The sequence below is a fragment of the Perca fluviatilis genome, chromosome 7 (genome assembly GCF_010015445.1).
Source record: "Perca fluviatilis chromosome 7, GENO_Pfluv_1.0, whole genome shotgun sequence".
Taxonomy (NCBI): Eukaryota; Metazoa; Chordata; class Actinopteri; order Perciformes; family Percidae; genus Perca; species Perca fluviatilis.
Genome location: NC_053118.1, coordinates 6,448,725 through 6,467,548, shown reverse-complemented (window position 1 = coordinate 6,467,548; position 18,824 = coordinate 6,448,725). Strand labels below are relative to the sequence as shown.

The 18,824-nt window shown below is 41.7% G+C and overlaps 1 protein-coding gene across 12 annotated transcripts in view; it reads left to right on the top strand.

The window, feature by feature from the left end:
* Positions 1-18,824, top strand: part of adgrb1a (adhesion G protein-coupled receptor B1a) — a 215,833-nt gene that overhangs the window by 41,995 nt on the left and 155,014 nt on the right. For 11 of the 12 annotated variants that reach the window (XM_039805661.1, XM_039805658.1, XM_039805650.1 and 8 more), the window contains exon 2: positions 13,141-14,107. In XM_039805661.1, coding sequence (XP_039661595.1) covers positions 13,357-14,107 — 751 coding nt within the window. In that variant the 5' untranslated portion in view covers positions 13,141-13,356. Of the gene's footprint in view, positions 1-13,140; positions 14,108-18,824 lie in introns of those variants that run through there. The other variant, XM_039805655.1, reaches the window with a different exon arrangement.

Genomic DNA, 18,824 nt, shown 5'->3' with positions numbered 1-18,824 from the left:
TCCTTTCAATTTCTTTGTTTCTCTTTTTGAAAAGTAAAATACCTCTCAAATCATACTTACTTTAAATTAAATAGAGCACCACATTCACTTACATGTTGTGCTACATTCCTGCTAATGTACAAATCTTTGCATCAAAATAAGTAGGGCTGGACTATTGTTGGGTAGGTATTGTTTTATTTTGAGATTTGGCTATATATTATGTTTTTAGTTTTTTTCTTCAATACAGTAGAATAACAAAGTCCTTTAAAATTAATGCCATTTGTTAACCCTTACCCTCAGCACAGTTTTTACTGATATCACATTTCTCTTCACACACACACACACAACACACACACACACACACACACACACACACACACACACACACACACACACAATAACTTGTTTCTCTTACTACCAATATCAGCTGCTCTGTTTCAACAATGTTAAGTTGGAGAAAAAAATACGTGCATGCAGGCTGAAATTCCCTGTGGTGTTTGTCACGATTAAGGGGCTAAATGTCCACTAGCTGTCAGGCTAATTTATACAGTGGAGTGTTAACACTGCAGCACTATCTGTAGGTCTATGAATGAGCACGCATTTTAAACGCCAATATCCTAGTCGAATATGTTCATTTAATTGTGGGAAGCCCAAATCGTGATCGCGATAAATATTTGCTTAATTGAGCAGCTCTAGCACGAAATTAACAGCAATGTGTCTTTCTTTTTGTATTTTGTTTCTTAATTGACATCGTCCCAGCCATTTAATACACACTAATCCAACACTAGCTTTGTCCTGAAAGAAGGGTGTAAAGAGGGCACAGCAGACAGCGCCCTAAAACCAGCAAAATGTTAAGATTCATGAGTAGCCAATCAAGAGCCCACAACAGGGATGCTGTCTCTGTGCATATTCCTCGCACTATTAATAATTGTACCTTACTGTTAGAGAAGAAGAGACTTCAAGCCACTCTGTTCCACTCTGTGGAGAAATAAATTAAGTGTGGTTAAGTGTAATTAGGTGTTTGCTTTTCTGATTTAGTTGAGTAAACGTAACAGTTTTCTGTATGGAGTCAAAGCTTTGTGCACCAAGCTAGAGAACAACATTGTTAGTGTGAAAGCTGAAGTCCTCAGTGCCTATACCATGAAAAACAATCACCAACTGCCACTGATTTACCGGAATGTGTATAGTGCATCTACTGTACATTAATAAAACAAAAACGTATATCAGACTCAAGATGGTGCCCATTGGAATAACAGTTGCTCACCTAGCCATACACCAAAACGTTTCTCTGGACTGCTTTCATGTTGTGCAGCCCAATGCACATCAGTGGCTCTGGCCCCACCTGCTTGGTTCATAGACTTACATTATGTGTGTTTACTGTTTAGCATTATGTGTTGCAGCTTAAATGTCCAGTTAACAGTTGTACAGATAAATCTTAATTTTATAATGACAGTCTATTGGGAAATGCTTTATAGGCAACAGGGCGCTTGTTTAAATGTTGCTGTTGATATTTGATGGTTAGCAGCCTCCTTTTCTTTTGATAGACATGGCCAGTCTTTGAGAGAAATGTTTTCTCATGTTGGCCTGCTGGTTCATCTATTGCAGTTCACATAATCTTCCTCTGCATTTTGTTTCAACTGGTCTTCTTCCATTTAATGTTTTATTGTTTGCATGCACTACACATTTGCTTTACCATACGTTAGCCTGCATGCATACTTGCACAATATACAAACAATACATTGCTCTATAGTCAGGGTTGGTTGCTGAAACCCAGTTTCTAAACGACCAGTATCTACCAGACCGAGTGACAACCCAAATTTCTGTGCCATATTTCAGTGCCACTTAAATGCCTGCACTGCCCTCTGGCAACAGAAGTATCACTGCATGTGATGCTAGTTCACATTACACTCGGAAGCAGGAAACGTTAGCCTAACCGTTAACTAGTAGCTGGCTTAAACACGTTTAAAATGCTAAAAGCTAAATGGTCTAACATGTGGCTATATTTCGCTAAAAAATAATTCCAACACTGAGACGTCCAACAGTCTGCAGCTAAAGACGCAGAGGAGACCTAGCTTCACTTTGAGACACTGTGGATACTGCCCGAGAAACAACAGCGACAGGACTTAATTGTGCATTAAATTGCACCTCGTAAGCTCATGGTGCATTCAAGTGCATCTCGAGAAACTCAAGCTGTTGTTGTAAAGTACCCTTTTGCCATCTAGTGGCTCTTCTTTTTGTTATTTAACAGCAATTGATTGGTGAAATAAGTTATTATTATATTTTAAAGTTTAAATTATGGCCTTAGCAATAAACAAGCCATTATTAAATGTTGCCAACTGTCGATTTTAAAGTAAATTCCTCCCACACAATACTGATATGATTTCTGTATTCAAACACATCTTTTAAGCTCATGGGCTCTGCTGCCCCCGCTATAAGACTGAGGAGCGAATACATGGGAACCAACATATTATTTGGCATGAAACAGAATGTATTTTGAATTGTGCATGGTTTTGTTTATTTATTTTTTAAATTACAGTGTTCATTACTCTATTCTGAGTCAGTCAACTACAGTCTCATCAATTAAACATTCTCCACTTTCACCGTAAGAATTCCCATTGAGCTCTGTGAGATGTGTAATGAATTTTGTACCCAAATAATGGTAAGCAGGTTTGTGTGTGTGTGTGTGTGTGTGTGTGTGTGTGTCTTCCCTCTGTTTATTAGAAAGGCTTTGACATTCACCACAGTGAACATATTCGTCAGCAGAGACAGATGATTATCTGTTTAATTTTGGAGCCTTGCAAGATGTTGCAGGTTTTGTTGTAGCCACCAGGGTGCAGCTGTATAGAAACAGCAGCAGTTTGTTGAGAAAAGACCCTGCCGTGTTTCCTACAGCTTCTTTCTCCATAAACCCTCCTAGCTCAGGTCAATCCAGGATTCCATTTGTGTATTTTAGAAGGGGAGGAAAATGGTTGGTACTAGGTGGATTAAAGACAATTGTCACGCAAGAGGAATGTCCTATTTTTTTATTTGTGTTGTTTCTTGACCACATAAATAAACTACATTTATGTCAGGTATCACATCCTCATATCTCCGAAGCTTTTTTTTTAGTGATCTATGTTGTCAAAGTGGCACCTGTATTATACTTAACACATCCAAACATGTCCAACGATGTTGTTATTTTTGCTGTAATTCAGGTTTGGTACCAGAATCCATTGTTACTATTGTAAATTCAAGTGGACTACTGCTACTATCCATCATAAAAGAGCAAACCGCAAACTTTTCAGCCACTTTTTCACTCATAGTCATTACTCAAAAGAGGTATTAAGTACACATCTAAATAGTGTTGTAATGTTTGCACAAATACTTTTTTTCTTGTACTTTCCTGAATTTTCAAGTATCTGTACTTCGTTTTCTATATTTCTGGAAACTTTTACTTTTACTCCACTACACTTCCCCAGAGCATCGTCGATACTCGTTACTTGCTAAGAAATGTTTTTCCATGTTGGAGTGAAAGATTCTTCCTCACAAAAGAATGAAAAATCTGTTTCTGTTTTTGTCTTTGTTAGTGTCAGGCTTTGAATTTGATGTTCAAGAATGTGTGGAAACCCTGAATATGATGCTTTACTATGAGGAAGTCACAATAACGTTCATAATCAAAGTTCTTTTTTACTTCCAATAATTAATTACATTTAATATCAGATACTTACTTTTGATACTCAGTATAGTAACTTTCACATAGATTTGTGTACTTTAGATAGATACTTTCAAAGACTTTTACTCAAGTCTTATTCTAAAAGGTGACTTAAGCTTCTACCAAAGTCATTTTCTATTAAGATACTTGTACTTTTACTCAAGTATTGCTTTCAAGTACTTTATACAAGACTGCATCTAAATGCTCAAATTCTTCTGCACAGTATCTTAGCTGGTCAGCTGCGCTTGTGTTAAGTCTACCTGCTTTTGGGGTTTGGTACCCAAACTCGAATTGTAGACCTGTCGTCCTGGCTCCCGCTTGCCGTAGCATCTTTGTCGTACCTCGTCAGTCTGTAGTTGTGATATCAGTTTGCGACTGCGGATATTGGAACACTGAGCAAGTACTTTATTTCTAGGTTAGCTTAGCTGTTGGGTTTCAAAGTATCCATTGCTCCCACATCCTTTTCATGAAACCTCTTTCCCTGGGGTCACTTGTACAGTAGCATTCTAGTAGTTCCAAATCCTGTGCTCTAGTCCATGAATGTCTTGTTCTACTAGCCCATTTCTCATCAGGCTGTTCTGGTTCCCTAACACCTAGTCTGGCATTGCCAGACCTCTCACATCCACAGCGCTGTGGAGGAAGGTCTGGCTAGTCCACACAGCACTCCGGGATGGGAGAAAAACTTGCTCTGGTTTATTGGCATTTCTTTAAACCAATCACAATCGTCCTGGGAGGTGCTAATTGCCAGACGGAGCAAAGTGCAGCCACAAAATAGCCTCGGGAAGGAACTTGTTTTGGTGGAACATGTACGTTCAAAAGTAGTTTTAGTCGGTCAACAGAAAACTCAGATTGGACAGATAGTCTAGCTAGCTGTCTGGATTTACCCTGCAGAGATCTGAGGAGCAGTTAACCATAGTCCTCAGAAATTCACCGGAGTTTAGAACGCCAACGCAAAGAAAGAGGAAGGTTAACGGACCTCTGGCCGAAATGAGGCTGGACATTTCCGGCGGCACCAGAGCAATCCGGGAAATGAAACGTCGTTGATATAGACTACCTAACACCTGGTGCAGACGTTGTTGGCCCGTGTGACGTCCGAGCCGGTTTGACTGTCTTTTTTATGGTTTTGCTCATAGTTGAGGTAGGCAGATACCACGAAGGGTCTTGCTGAATGACCCACACTGGATGAGCCCTGACTGAGATTCGAACTCCATACGAAAGTTATTGAGATATCCAGCAGTTTGTGGTTGTTTCATTTGGTTTCTATCTTCTGATTCCAAGGTTATTATTGACTGTGGTCATATGTTGAATGTGAAGACTACTGGAACATATCTTATAGGGCTGGCACGATTCGTCGACGTAGTCGACGTCATCGACTACGTAAATGCGTCGACACAAATAATTTGCGTCACTAAATAAAATAAATAAATAAAACTCATGTGCAAATTAATTAATTAATGAGGAACTAATGTAATGCGGAACTACTGTTAGATACGCGGTTTCTAGGGGCACCTAATCTGTACCTCCGCCTTAGCTCTGAAGCTAGCCGAGCTCCTCCGCCTACATGCAGGTTTTTGTCAGGTCGACGGTCCAGTGAGTGAGTCAGAGATAGCAGCACGAAAAGACGAGTATGGCGAGTGGTGGCGACCCACAAGAGTTCCCCGCCGGCCTCTTTAAGAGCGCAAGTTTGGCAAAACTTCGAGACTGTATGGGTGCAGCCTGGAGCTTCCCGTGTCATGTCTTCTCGTCTCACGCTGTCCCCGCCTCGAAAACGTCGGTCTTCGGATCAGTTCCAGTAGTAGGCTACAGGCAACAGTGCAGTGTTAAACTATTTTAATAAATAGAGATTTGAACCTTATTGCAATTTGTTTTGTGTAAATTGTTAATAATTGAGCAATGGGTAAATAATCGCTAATTGAAAAATTAATCGTTAGATTAATCGAAAAAATAATCGCTAGATTAATCGTTTAAAAAATAATCGTTTGGGAAAGCCTTAATATCTAATTTTGAACGAAAAGGTAATCTTACCCTCTTCCATCATTCACTCTTTTGAGCATCATATGCATGGACCAAATAGTTTCCAACATATCCAACTCCACAAACTGCTGTAACTGCCAAATTATTTTGCCTTTGAAAGAATTTGATGACGCAGAGTAGCAATTTTACACAACTTGTACTTCAGAGAAGAGGGAATCCATGTGTGTCTCGCAGCCCCATGGCTTTTTGCCTTGTAGTTTACACAGCAGAGTGTGGCAGCGGCTCCCTGTGTTACTCTGCTAATCAGCCTGTAATCCCTGTGCTGCTGATGTGAGAAGTGATGCTCCGTGTGACTCTATCATTTTCTCATCAGTGCTTTCTTTGTCTCTGTCTCTATCTCTATCTCTCCCTCTACATCTCTGTCTGAGGGACTGTTGCTTCTCTGTGATTGGGCCATTGTTCTGACTCACTCACAGAGCCAGCCTGTTGGCCATGTTTACATGGATTCATGCTTCAAGGCTGCTGGCTAATGCAACACCTTTGTTCTTTTAATTGCTTGCTGTTCCAGCCACAGGCTGAAAGGAATGAATAATTCCACAGCTACAGAATACTAACATTTTCACCGAGTGAAGAACTTCCTCACTCTGAATATGAAATGTGCCCAGGCAGCCCGGTATATCGACCGCAGCTCCACATACAAATATATTAAAATGCTACCTGTATAATCTGTATTCAATTAAATTAAGACACAATCATTCGGTCAACAAACAGGACCATCACTCAGAGAAGTGGCAGCTTGCAAACTGAATGAAATTATTTGTCACCAGGGACCCCATTTATAAACATATGCCACTCTCTACGCAATAATTTGGATTTCTAAAAAGCAAACTTAACGGGAAAATGTGCGGTCCTCCACGGACATGCTGACCCAGGCGTACGCACAGAAACGGGCAAAATGAGAAACAGCGACACTGGCGGCACATGGATGAAACACATGAAACTGTGTGAAACTCAGACCATTGTGTAAAATGCATTAACAATATTGCCTCTCATTAACAATTTGAGGAAGAGCGAGGTGTGGAAATGGCAGTGTATCAGTCAGGGAGGGTCTTACCTACCTGCCCATGTTTTATGATGAATGTTGGTTGATGAATGGATGGTTGTTGTTTTTAGGTTATATACGGATGTGTGCAATATAGTTTCATTTAAGCACCGCTGGAAGGGGCATTCGCAGTTTAGTTAACAATGACATAATGAAAATAAAGGCTTCTTATCTAAACTAATGACATATGCTATCAGGTTGCATTTTGAAAAGTCTATGTTTTTTGTAGTGTGATAAAATAAATAATAATAAATAAAATATAAAAAAAAAAAGGATTCATGCATGCCATGCTAAGTTCCACCTGTGCTGAATTCTTTTTTCCACCTAGGAAAACCTGGACTCACCACTTCTCCGTGTCATTTTCTTGCAGCCTTTGGTGCCTGATAGGGATTGGGTGTCGTTCAAAAGATTTCGATACCGGTACCGATACAAATAACGTGACTTCGATAACGGTCCTAAATTATACTTTTTTTCTACGACAAGTAATGCTAAACAGCCAATCACAGACATTATTAGATCTTGGTAGAAGCGTGCTGCATGCTTATTGGCTAACTGAGATGTATTCCTAAGGGTATTGAAATTGGGTATTGAATGACGAGGCATATTTTTGATACTCAATTCGGTCGTTGCCTAAAAAGTATAGAATTCGGTACCCAGCCTTAGCACCTGCTTAGCCTTTCATAAACCATTATTCAATTTACACTGTAACAGCAGACATTCAAAGAGTTGCATTGATTCATTGACAGAGAACATGAAGCTGAATCTTTCGGGTCAGATTTCCATCAGCAGACTGCCACTGTGCAGCTCTGGCTCATGTCTCTTATTTCACTGCCATATCGTATTCTCCTGTGCTGCAAAGTGGACGAAAGTGTGTTAATAGCAGCTCACCATCTGTTAGCATCTGGAACATGATGGATCGATAGAGGACGGTCGGAGTCTATGTGTGTGTGTTACAGGGTTGGAGGTAAGGAGGGGAGGGGGGGCAGTGCACGGTGATAGTAATGAGGTGAGGCTTGACATGAACAGGAAGCCCCCAATAGAGCGCTGTGTGTTGGTCGGATCAGACTCCCTGTCAGCAGGTTATGGGGATGAGGAGGAGGTGTGTGTGTGTGTGTGTGTGTGTGTGTGTGTGTTTCGGGGCGGGGGATGGGGGGCTGAAGATAAATGAGGCAGGGCTGTCAATAAAGAGCAGCTCTTTATCCTCTGTTAAAGCTCTATTCATTCCATTACTGTCAGGCCTGTCTGGTAAAAACAGGCCTAGGTAGTTTTCCCTGGACACTTTTTGGTACGAGGAGAAGTTAGAGAGCTGCCAGGACGAAATAGGGCGAGGCAAAGTTAGACGTGAGGCGGACTGAGATACAATGAGACAGGATGAATTGCTGTACCTGAAGAAAAGCCTTTTGAATTTAGATACAGGGACTTTGCCATAGCTTAGGGTTTTAAGAGTTGACACCCTCTTTATTTTAGCCTCAAAGAGGGGGGTGTTCCATTGTTGTAAGGCAACACTTTTACCGCATTCCCCTAGAGAAGACTGCAGTGCTGGCTGGACACTTGAGGCAGCTTAGCTATTATCAGAGGCAGACACTTTTAGCCCCAAATATGAATTCAATAACAGACAAAAGTTTTGCTTAATTCAGAGTATTTCTGGTTTACACAGATATACACTGCTACACAGCTATTCTTGGTACCTTTGATACAAATTCCCAAACATATTTCAGTGTACTGTTTAGCTGAAAAAAATAACACGTTTGGCACTGGCCGGTGGGCCTGTTTTCAACATGGTGGCCGGGTCACAGACTTTCTCATTTCACAGCTAAACAGTACACTAAAACATTTGAGGCGCTAAATAGCCAATGCAGTAACAGAATCTTGATTCATATTTGATCAATGCGGCCTGGTTTGACAGTTAGATCGCTGTCCATGAGCAGCGATTGACACTGCGTTAGAGACTCCGTCGTAGTACCAGTGATCTCTTCTGAGCCACTTTCGCTGCCTCCCCATCTTTCCCTCCCCAGGCCGATAGTGGGCTGATACTGAGCCGTGGGATTCCAACCAAGCAGAGAAGATGTTGCGGTGGGTATCTCCTGCATAATCCTCCCCCGGTCTCCAGAGCAGCTAATATCCCCTCGCCAAACCAGCCTCCTCTCTGGTAGTTATGGCATTTATGTAATCCCGCTTATGGTGCTCAACAGCAGGGTGTGGGCTGTTTGTTCCTTGGCTCTGATTGGTTGTTTTACTTTGGGAGCGGTGGAATCTTGAAAATGCCATTAGGAGCACCTGGAGGAGGCAGAGGAACATGTTTTTTTTTTTATATCTGTCTCATGTACTACTGTTAGAATATAGTGACAGTTTCAGCAAATATGACAAAAACTTATTTCAATAAAAGGTTTCCAACTATAGCTTTAATTCACACGTGTCAAACTCAAGGCCCGGGGGCCAAATCAGGCCCCTCGCAGACTTTGATCCGGGCCGCATATCAATTTAGGTTCACAATACATTATGGTCCAAGTTTTTTGTGGCTTTTTCAATGTTTTTTTTGCTTTTACACATTTTTGTCACTTTTGATGATGCTTTTGGTGCTTTTTTACAACGTTTTTGCCACTTTTTCTGATGTTTTTGACGCTTTTTTCTTTTACGGCAAAGTTCCCTTTTTGCTGACTTTGTTGCGTCTTTATGTCAACCAAACTGTAAGTGAGAAGGGTATATGAGACATGCAATAATACAGTAAAAGATGCTTGACTTTTTCGATGAAATAAAAGCATGTGAATAAACTAAACATGTCCTTAATGTTATTCTTATTTTCCAGTGTGGCCCTTAGTGAAATTGAATTTGTCACTACTTCTTTAATTGATGTTCTGGGCCACATGGGGGTGGCACAACAAGCTATGGGATGCACTGGATCCATGTTTGCTTTCCTGATTTTAACATCTTACATTAGGGTTTATGCTGGTACAGTACCAGAGTACCGATCCAATACCAGTGGTCTCTTTTCCCAAATTTTTTATCTTTATACCTCACTGTGTAAACCTTACTGGGCTTGTTTGTAATGTATTATGTAAATGAAGATGAGGGATGCTGTGGCTCTAAAATTTGAATGGGTGGCCTGCTTTGACTAGGCCTTTTTTTTTATTACATAATTGTCTAACCACAATTTTGTTACATAATCACAGTTTCTTTGTTTAACAGCAATTAAAACAGAGCATCTTTTTAATAAGATAGGTCACACTTTTGTTTGCATCCGTCAATACCTGTGTGCACGCTGTAGCATCACAGAACAGTACTATGACTAGGATTCCTACCAGAGGACGCCCCACCCGCAGTTGCAATTCAAGTCGGCTATCAAACGTTAAAAATCCACCAAAGCACTTTAGTAATGTTATGTTAGTCTGTCCTTTGTGTTTAATATACCGACCGCCATTCATTATGCTAGTGTAGTTCCCCGGGGATTTGGGCATTTATTTTTATAATCTCTAGCAGGGTTTCCCCCAGTGAATTGCAAGCCTGGTGGCCCACCGGGCCTAAGTTGCCCCCCTCCAGGCCTAAGCCACTGGGAATTATTTTTGAATAGCCTGGATGCCAGACGAATTTAGCCCCGCCCACAACATTTGAAGTTCGGTCTGGACTTGATACCTTGTGGAGCAACTATGCACAAACCATAGCTGTTCGGACCAATCAAATTGTCAGGGCGGGCTTTATACGATGATGGATAGATGATCAACAGTAACGTAATCAACCACGTCACCAAAGAGCTCTTGGGTTGAATTTGTTTACAACAAAGATGGCTGCCGCTGGAGAATTGAGATGTGTGCAGCGTCTGTGACGTCTGTCTCCATTGCTCTGACTGGTTGTAGGTCTATCTAATTGAGTGCAGAGGCATTTTCTTTCCTGGTTCGGTTGAAACATGCCCCATAATCACAGTATCAGACTCATATTCTGACTAGAATCTGAGTATGACGACGTCAGGCTAATTTTTTTTATGTATTTATAAGACATTTTTTAAACTACAGCTACAGTGGGGCGTAGTGTTGTTTTTGGCAGCCTGTTTTAATTTTAGTCTAGTCTTTGTGTCAAGCTGTCATTTTACTTTTTATAAGTTTGTCTCTTTTTAGTCTAGTCAAGTTTCAGTCGACTAAAAGTCTGAGCATTTTAGTCTTATTTTAGTCAGAATTATCCATCCACTGTTTTCGTCTAGTTTTAGTCGACGAAAACTGATGACATTTAGTCTAGTTTTAGTAAACGAAAACTGATGACATTTAGTCTAGTTTTAGTCAATGAAAATTGTATTTTAGTCTCTTTTTAGTAATGCAATTCTATTTAACACAGTCAACATAGTATACATACTTAGTAGTATAGACAAAACCAAAATTTTCTTTTAGCCAAACCCATTTCAAACAAGGTTATCTTATTATATTATTGTTACCTTATAGACTCAAGAATACATCCATTCCAGACACAGAAGACGCTCTGATTTGAATTTACAACATATTTATTTTACCAACCAAACATTGTTTTTTATTGATATGATAAATGTTCTTTTGTTAATTTTATGTTTACTTAAGAAGAAAATGCAGTGTTTTATGATAATAAAGAGGCATGGTTTACTTCATAGGCTGTGTTATTACATTAATGGGTCACATTACAGCAATATAACCAAAAGGTGTATCCTGGGATTCATTCAAAACTTTAATTTGTTTGAAAAAGTAATAAATAAATATATATTTTTTAAATTTGACTGAAAAAGACAATTATATCGGTAGTCGCAATTATTTCTGAGACAATTAACTGGATAACAAAATTTGGAATTGTTGCAGCTCTAGCCTTTACTGAATATGTGATGTAACTACTGTATATTCTATAACTAAATTGGCAAATACACTTTTAAATTAGGATCGGTTACATCATGGCAAATACCTGATTGGCTTACACTAATGTGGTGTGTAATGCATCCCTTAGGGCTCTCTTAATGTTGAAGTACAGTGTTTTTGCTAATTATCTAACTCATTCAGGGCTCGACAGTAACGGTTGCCCTTGGCAACCAGATTGAGTCAATTGGCAACCGTTTAGTGGTCTCCGGTTGCCAACCACCTGTTCAATATTTGTGTTTTTTTAATATATATAAAAAAAATCAAAACTTACAAAACTGGAAAATTTATTTCAAAATTTCAGTATTTTATTTGGTTGTCTCTGTACATTTTAAACACTATGTTTGTGCACAACACAACATTTCAGCTGTTGTGCGACCACTTTCCACACACGTGCATTTGCCATGAAAACATACAGGCAACGCACTGTTCACGTTAACGGCACATGTTAAAATCCAATAGCAACGCTGATTTCGGTGCATTTTACAGTGCCACTTAAATGTCCAACCTTATTGTCAATTACGGCAACCAAAAGCTGATGCCTGGTTGCCAAGCCGGCAACCACTGTAAAAAGTTAGCGTTTAGCCCTGTCATTTGTATCACTTTCTAAAAACATCTATCAATTTTTTAGCTAATTGAAGGTTACATTAAAGATTGCTTCGCATAATATTGTGTTTTCTTTTCATTCAAACCTGCAATAAACATTATATGGACACTAATATTTGTCAGTAAGGCAAACTGAGCACCTTTGGTTTTTCATACAATAACTTAACAACTTACGACAATGTCCCTAAAAACCACTCATTTTGAATCAGTCAGCACGCTTGGCTGAAAACTGAACAAAAGCATACCGGGAGTGTGTATTTGAATGACATTGTTTACAATCCTATAACAATTTTCCACGTCATAGCTTTTCAATAAGGAAACATTGATTATAACAACTTAAAAAGAAAAGCGGCTCAAGGGGAAGCAGCCTGTACATAATGTAGAAGAGACTTGTAATAGAAGAAATGGGCCAAAAAGAAATATACTGCTATTATTTTATATATGTGTATTTAAAGGCAAAACAGCTTATTGTTTAGGCTTTAATAAGCAAAAACAAAAGAGGACTATGATCATGGCATTGCTGTCCGTGTCTCGACCCTGATAAATTGGAGTAATGAATGTCTGCAGGTGTTGCCTTTTTAGTAATTAGTAGACTTATAATTGGACAAATTAATGAGCTGGCAGATGAAATATGAGAGCAGACATGTGAGGGAAACAGTTGTCTCTCAGGAAAAGACCGACCTGAACTTGCGCAGTGAAGAAAAACTTAACTAAACCACTGGCTCCCTCCCTCCATCTGCTTCTACTCAACTTTCTGTTGTTCTCCAGGGCCCGAGTCACTGCAGTCGCTCTCAGTTTACAGAGCAAAAAATAACAGCTGATAGATTGATTTCTCATTGCCGAGATAAATAGAATCAGTGTAATCTCATCATGTTGTCTGATGCGATACAAAGTCTAATCCACATCTTGTCTCTTCCGTTTCACAGGTTCTTGTGAATCTCAGGGTCGACTGATGCAGCCATGGGCCGATCGCTGGATCTTTGAGAGCAACCTTCCTCCCCCTTGTCCTCCACCACATCCTTTTCCTCTACCCCCTGCTCCTCTTATTCCTTTGCCCTACACAGCTGGAGGTAGAGTCCTGCGAAGCCAGAAACCTACGTCATCAACCTACGATTCCTTCTCCTTGCCTCCACCTGCAAACCATGACAAGCATTGTTTCTCGGATTCCTGGCCAGTCGAGGTGGCCTCTCCCAGTGCTACTCTTGTATTTTGTCCCTCTGCTGCTGATGGAGGGTTGCCATGCAGCACCCTCAGGCCCAGAATCGGACTCCTGCTCCACCTTAGTCCAAAGCCGCTTCTTTGGCTTTTTCCTGTCATCATCAGTGTTCCCCGCCATTCCTTGTTCCTGGACCTTGCAGAACCCTGACCCGCGGCGCTACACCATCTTCATCAAGGTGACCAAACCTACCGAGGACTGCGTGCCATCACAGCTCCGCACCTTCCAGTATGACTCCTTCCTGGAGACCACACGCACCTACCTGGGCATGGAGAGCTTTGACGAGGTGGTGAGGCTGTGCGATAGCTCTGCCCCAGTGGCCTTCCTAGAGGCCGGAAAGCAGTTCCTCCAAATGAGGAAGGGACCGCCTCGGGCGGGGATGGCCATCACAGATGGCGATGCGGATTTCAAAACAGAGTACCTGGTGGTGGGGAAGCGCAATCCCAGCATGGCGGCCTGTCAGATGCTGTGCCAGTGGCTGGAGGACTGTCTGGCCTCCAGCACGTCTAACAGGCCCTGCGGCATTATGCAGACTCCTTGTTTGTGCTGGGAGCCGCCGCCGCTGCCGCCGCAGCCGCCGCAGCTCAGTGAAGGGGAGAACTGTTATCACAATGGAGTTTACCTGGAAAACTGTTTACCCAGTGTGAAAGAAAGTAGAATAAATGTTGAGATAAATGGTGAGTAGGAAAGCTTCTAAAAAGTTGATGTGTAACATATTATTTTCAAAGGGGATTACATCACAGTTCATATATCAACGGCACAGTTTCCAAAAGAATGCAAGTGCTAAGATCAACCATTATCTCTGCTTCTCTGTAAAACAATAGGGAAAGACAAGCCTTGCATTCTAAGAGACTCTGGGAAAAATTTATTTATTTGTGTCTTCTCTGACCTCGGGAGGTCACCCTTGGAGTTTAGCATGCTCTCAGCAAAATGACAGAGAAATGGTATCTACAGTGGCAATCAAGCCAGTGACAATGGGTGTGATTTGTGGAAAGTGAGGATAAATCTATGACATTGGCTCCCAAGCAAGTAGAGTGCTTTGGCTGAAGTGGATGAGAGAAAGAGGGGACAGAAAGAGGCAAATGAAAGGTTTAGGGTTTCATCTGATGAAAGTGAGCTCTGTGACCTTGCGAAGTCCCATCCCTCTGTAGTCCGGGGAGGGATACTTGATCGGCCTCCGGGAAAAAGAGGAGAATCGAGTGCTGATATTGGATAGCTTTTGGAATGCTCAGAACAGGAGGGGGTGTTGATGAAAAGAGAGACAAAAGAGGGAGATAGAAGGAGAGAGGCAGAAATGCGACAGAGGAAGGGCCTGTGGCTTGAGGTCTAATTGTCTGCTGCTTGATCCCTCCCCCCCCCCCTTTCCTCGGCAGACAGGATGTGGCCTGACATCTCTATCCTGGCTTCGTCAGGACTATGGCCAGAGGGATGGAACATTTCTCGGCTCCCTTTTCTCCCCCTAACGTTTCCACCATCTAACTCTCCCTCCCTTCCCTGCTTCTCTCTGTCGCTTCCCCTAATCAGCCTATGGTCTTATTCTCTGTCCTCCTCCTCTTCCTTCCTCCTCCTCCTCCTCTGAGCCACCTCCCCATATTTCCCTCCCCAGGCCGATAGTGGGCTTATACTGAGCCGTGGGAAGCCAACCAAGCAGAGAAGATGTTGTGGTGGGTATCTCCTGCATAATCCTCCCCCGGTCTCCAGAGCAGCTAATATCCCCTTGCCGAACCAGCCTCCTCTCTGCTAGTTATGGCACTTATGTAATCCCGCTTATGGTGCTCAACAGCGGGGTGTGGGCTGTTTGTGCCTTAAGGTGTGAAAAAGAAAAAAAGAAATATACCATCCACTGTTGGCTCGTGTAGAGACACTGTAGAAAGAGATGGATGCATTATAGCTTTTCTTCACCTTCTGTGTGCTTCAACCCACACGGGCGAAGCATCTCTTAGATGATAATCCGAGGTTCAGAGTGAACGAGTGGCGATGGAACCCTGTGATGAGCTCAAATGGAAGAGGCAAGCAGTCACTGAATATTTGGCTGGATGGGCGGCAGGATGGATTGAATTGGTGAATGAAGATAAAAAGAGGATTGGGAGACGTAATGCGTTCTGTGTGGAAATAGGCCAGGGAGCCGGGCAGTTATGGCCCGCTGTGCAGCGAAGAAAGGGATAAAGGGGTGATAGTTGTGAGTGATGAATGAATGAAGGACAATAGATACAGAGACGAGGGAGACAGAGTGGGGGAGGTAGAGGGAAGAGGCTGACATGCTGAGAGGGGGAGTTGTCTCAGGTGGCTTGATGAGGATAGATAGTTGTTGCCTGGGTCAGGCAATACGCAGCTGGACCTGTTTGGTCTCAGCACCTTCAGCAACGCAGGAGTTCATAGATCACAGTCTGTCTCCCAGCCTCCTTCACTCCCTCTCTGTGGAGGGACTGAGGGTCCCACCCAGTAGCAGATGGAGGGGTGAAAGCTTCTGTCAGGACTCAGCTGATGGGGGCTAGACATGGAGTTTGACTAAAGAAATGGCTCTAAAAAATCATGCAAAAGCACCACTTTATATCTTGTGTTTACCAGAGATGTGCTCAGAAGTTTCTTGGAAATAAGTCATTCGGCATGAAAAAGTATTTAAAAAAATTACTAATTGACTAAAGAAATGTTAGACAAAACGACCGATTAGTCGACTAATCGTGACCAAACTGCAAGCTAAACAGGTATAAATTCAAGATGTGTGTGTGTAATTTGTTTTTGGCGTGGGGCATAGGTAATATTTGTGGTACTCACCATTATGGTTGTAGGATGTGCAATATCTGGTAGGGCACTGGTGCAATACATATGTTATTGATCACAGCATGGTTCAATGGGAAATGCAATCTATAGATCTATAAAAATAGATATATGCAATATGAGGGGGAGGATGTGCAGTGGGTTCTCTTGCTTCTGTGAGTGTGGGGGAAGATACGGTGATCTTGTGTGAGGTTTATCGAATGTTTATTGAACGTATTTGGATGAGATAATGTATGCTTATGTTTTATGCATGTTTACTTTATGTTTATTGTGTTTATGTGCGATGTGTCGCCATTTTTGTTCTCTAGACTGCCCCAAGACAAATTTCTCCTATAGGAGACAATAGAGGCTTATCTTATCTTAATCGACTAAGAGGGGGAAGCTCTAGATCTTTGACTTGTGCTCAACCTCTCTTCATATGGATCTGTTTACCCAAATCATTAATGGAACCAAACTAATGGAAATACAACTAGGAAAAGAGAACGGTAGGCAATTTTCTTTGTCCTAGCAACTGAGAGGACAGAGAAAAATTAGATTCTTTTAAATGGCAATATTATATTAAAATAACTACAGTATGTGCATAATTTTAAAGCTTTTCTCTGGTACCCCCCTGAGCTAGCTTGATAATCAGAGATAATTGCCACTTTGTTTTAGTCAGCCTAACATCATGTTGATTTTAGCCAATTTCTCGGGCCAGTCTCCCTAGTCACACGTCCATTTTAGACGATCCGCACATCACAATTTACCTCCAGTGCCAATGTTCAGTGCCACTGCAGGAAGTAGTGTGCCCTTTGTGTAGTGAGGTGGATGGTTAAAGGGGTGATATAATGATTATATAGGGTATTTCACACTTCCTTATGGTCTCCTAATGGGGTATGTAACATTGGTTGGGCTGAAAATGGCCTGGTTGATATTTTATTGGCCCTTATGCATCCCTGTGTTTTGGCCCTATTTGTAACAAGAGCTTTTCTTCCAAATATGGTATGGTCATGAATATTTAGATGAGCTGCGCGCTGATTGGTTGAGCGAATTGCCATACGCACACGTTAGAGACACGCGCTGATTGGTTGAGCGAATCCCCAATACACACACATTAGAGACGCGACAGAATCTCATATTCCAAACACTGCAATGTTTCATTACCAAATTCACTTCTGAGACTTTTCTATGCGAGAAATCAACTATATAAAGCTCTAATATGGGCCGTTTCACGAAAATTGATGGCTACTTGCAAATTTGGTAAGACGTGTCGGACTTTCGAAGCTTCACGGCTGCCGGCATAACTGTATATTAACATATTTACAGTTTGAATTTTGTCAAGGCACTTATATCACAGCTACCCCAAGGTCTTACAAAGCTAACAAAAGCTAACAGTCCAATTTGAATTTAAGGAATTTTTATGAACGCGAGGCGTTTTGTTATGAGGAGCAGCTAACAAGCTATGTGTCCCATTAAAAACAATGGGAAAAGATCATAGCTAGCTAGCTACACTTTTGGCGTTTGAATTTCGTCACGGCACATATATTATATACTATATAAATAACCCAACACACATATCCATTATAAGATTAACTGGAACCTGGAAAAACAGACCCTGGCCTGCTGTGAGCTAGATTGAGCTCCGTCACGGCCGGCAGCCCGCGGTGCTCAATACCTGCGCAAAGTCACCCTTTCTGGGTGACTGGACTACCAAACGCCGCTGCCCTGACAGAGCTCCAGGGCCTGCAGCTTGCTGTTCTCCCTCCCCTCTTCTTGCTAAATGGCTGATGTGTGACTGAGAGCGCGGTCAGCGAGCTTGTTACACCCGCAATCTCTTACCGCAGGTTCCAGTTAATCTTATAATGGATATGTGTGTTGATTATTTAAACGATCTGGGAAATAAACGCCTCTTGTCCGCGAGTCTCATTGATAGAGCCCGCGGTAAATATACTATAGTTATGCCGAAAGTGTAGCTAGCTAGCCGTGATCTTTTCCCATTGTATTGAATGGAACATATAGCTAGCTAGCTGCTCCTCCTAACAAGAACCCTCGCGTTCACAAAAATGCCTTAAATTGAAATTGGACTGTTAAGACCTTGGGGTAGCTGTGATATAAGTGCTGTGATGAAATTCAAACTGTAAATATATTATAGTTATGCCGGCAGCTGGGCACGGAGCCCCATAGTGCAGTAATCCACAAAGGGTGAGTTTGTGCTGGGTATGGAGCCCAGCAGGCTGCCGCATTCTCGTCAGACTGTGTGGAGCTCCTAAAGTCCGACACATCTTACCAAATTTGCAATTAGCCATACATTTTCGTGAAACGGACAATATTTCAGCTTAATATAGTTGATTCCCTCGCATAAAGTGAATTTGGTAACAAAACATTGCAGTGCCTGGAATATGAGACCTACTGTCTCGTCTCTAATGTGTGTGTATGGGGATTCGCTCAACCAATCAGCACGCATCTTATCTAAATATTCATGAGCATACCATATTTGGAAGAAAAGCTCTTGTTACATACCCCATTAGGAGACCTTAAGGAACAGTGTGAAATACCCTATATAATCATTCTATCTCCCCTTTAAGGTCTTAAGATGGCACAGACCGAATTTGAAGTTGATCGGATGAAATCTCTAGG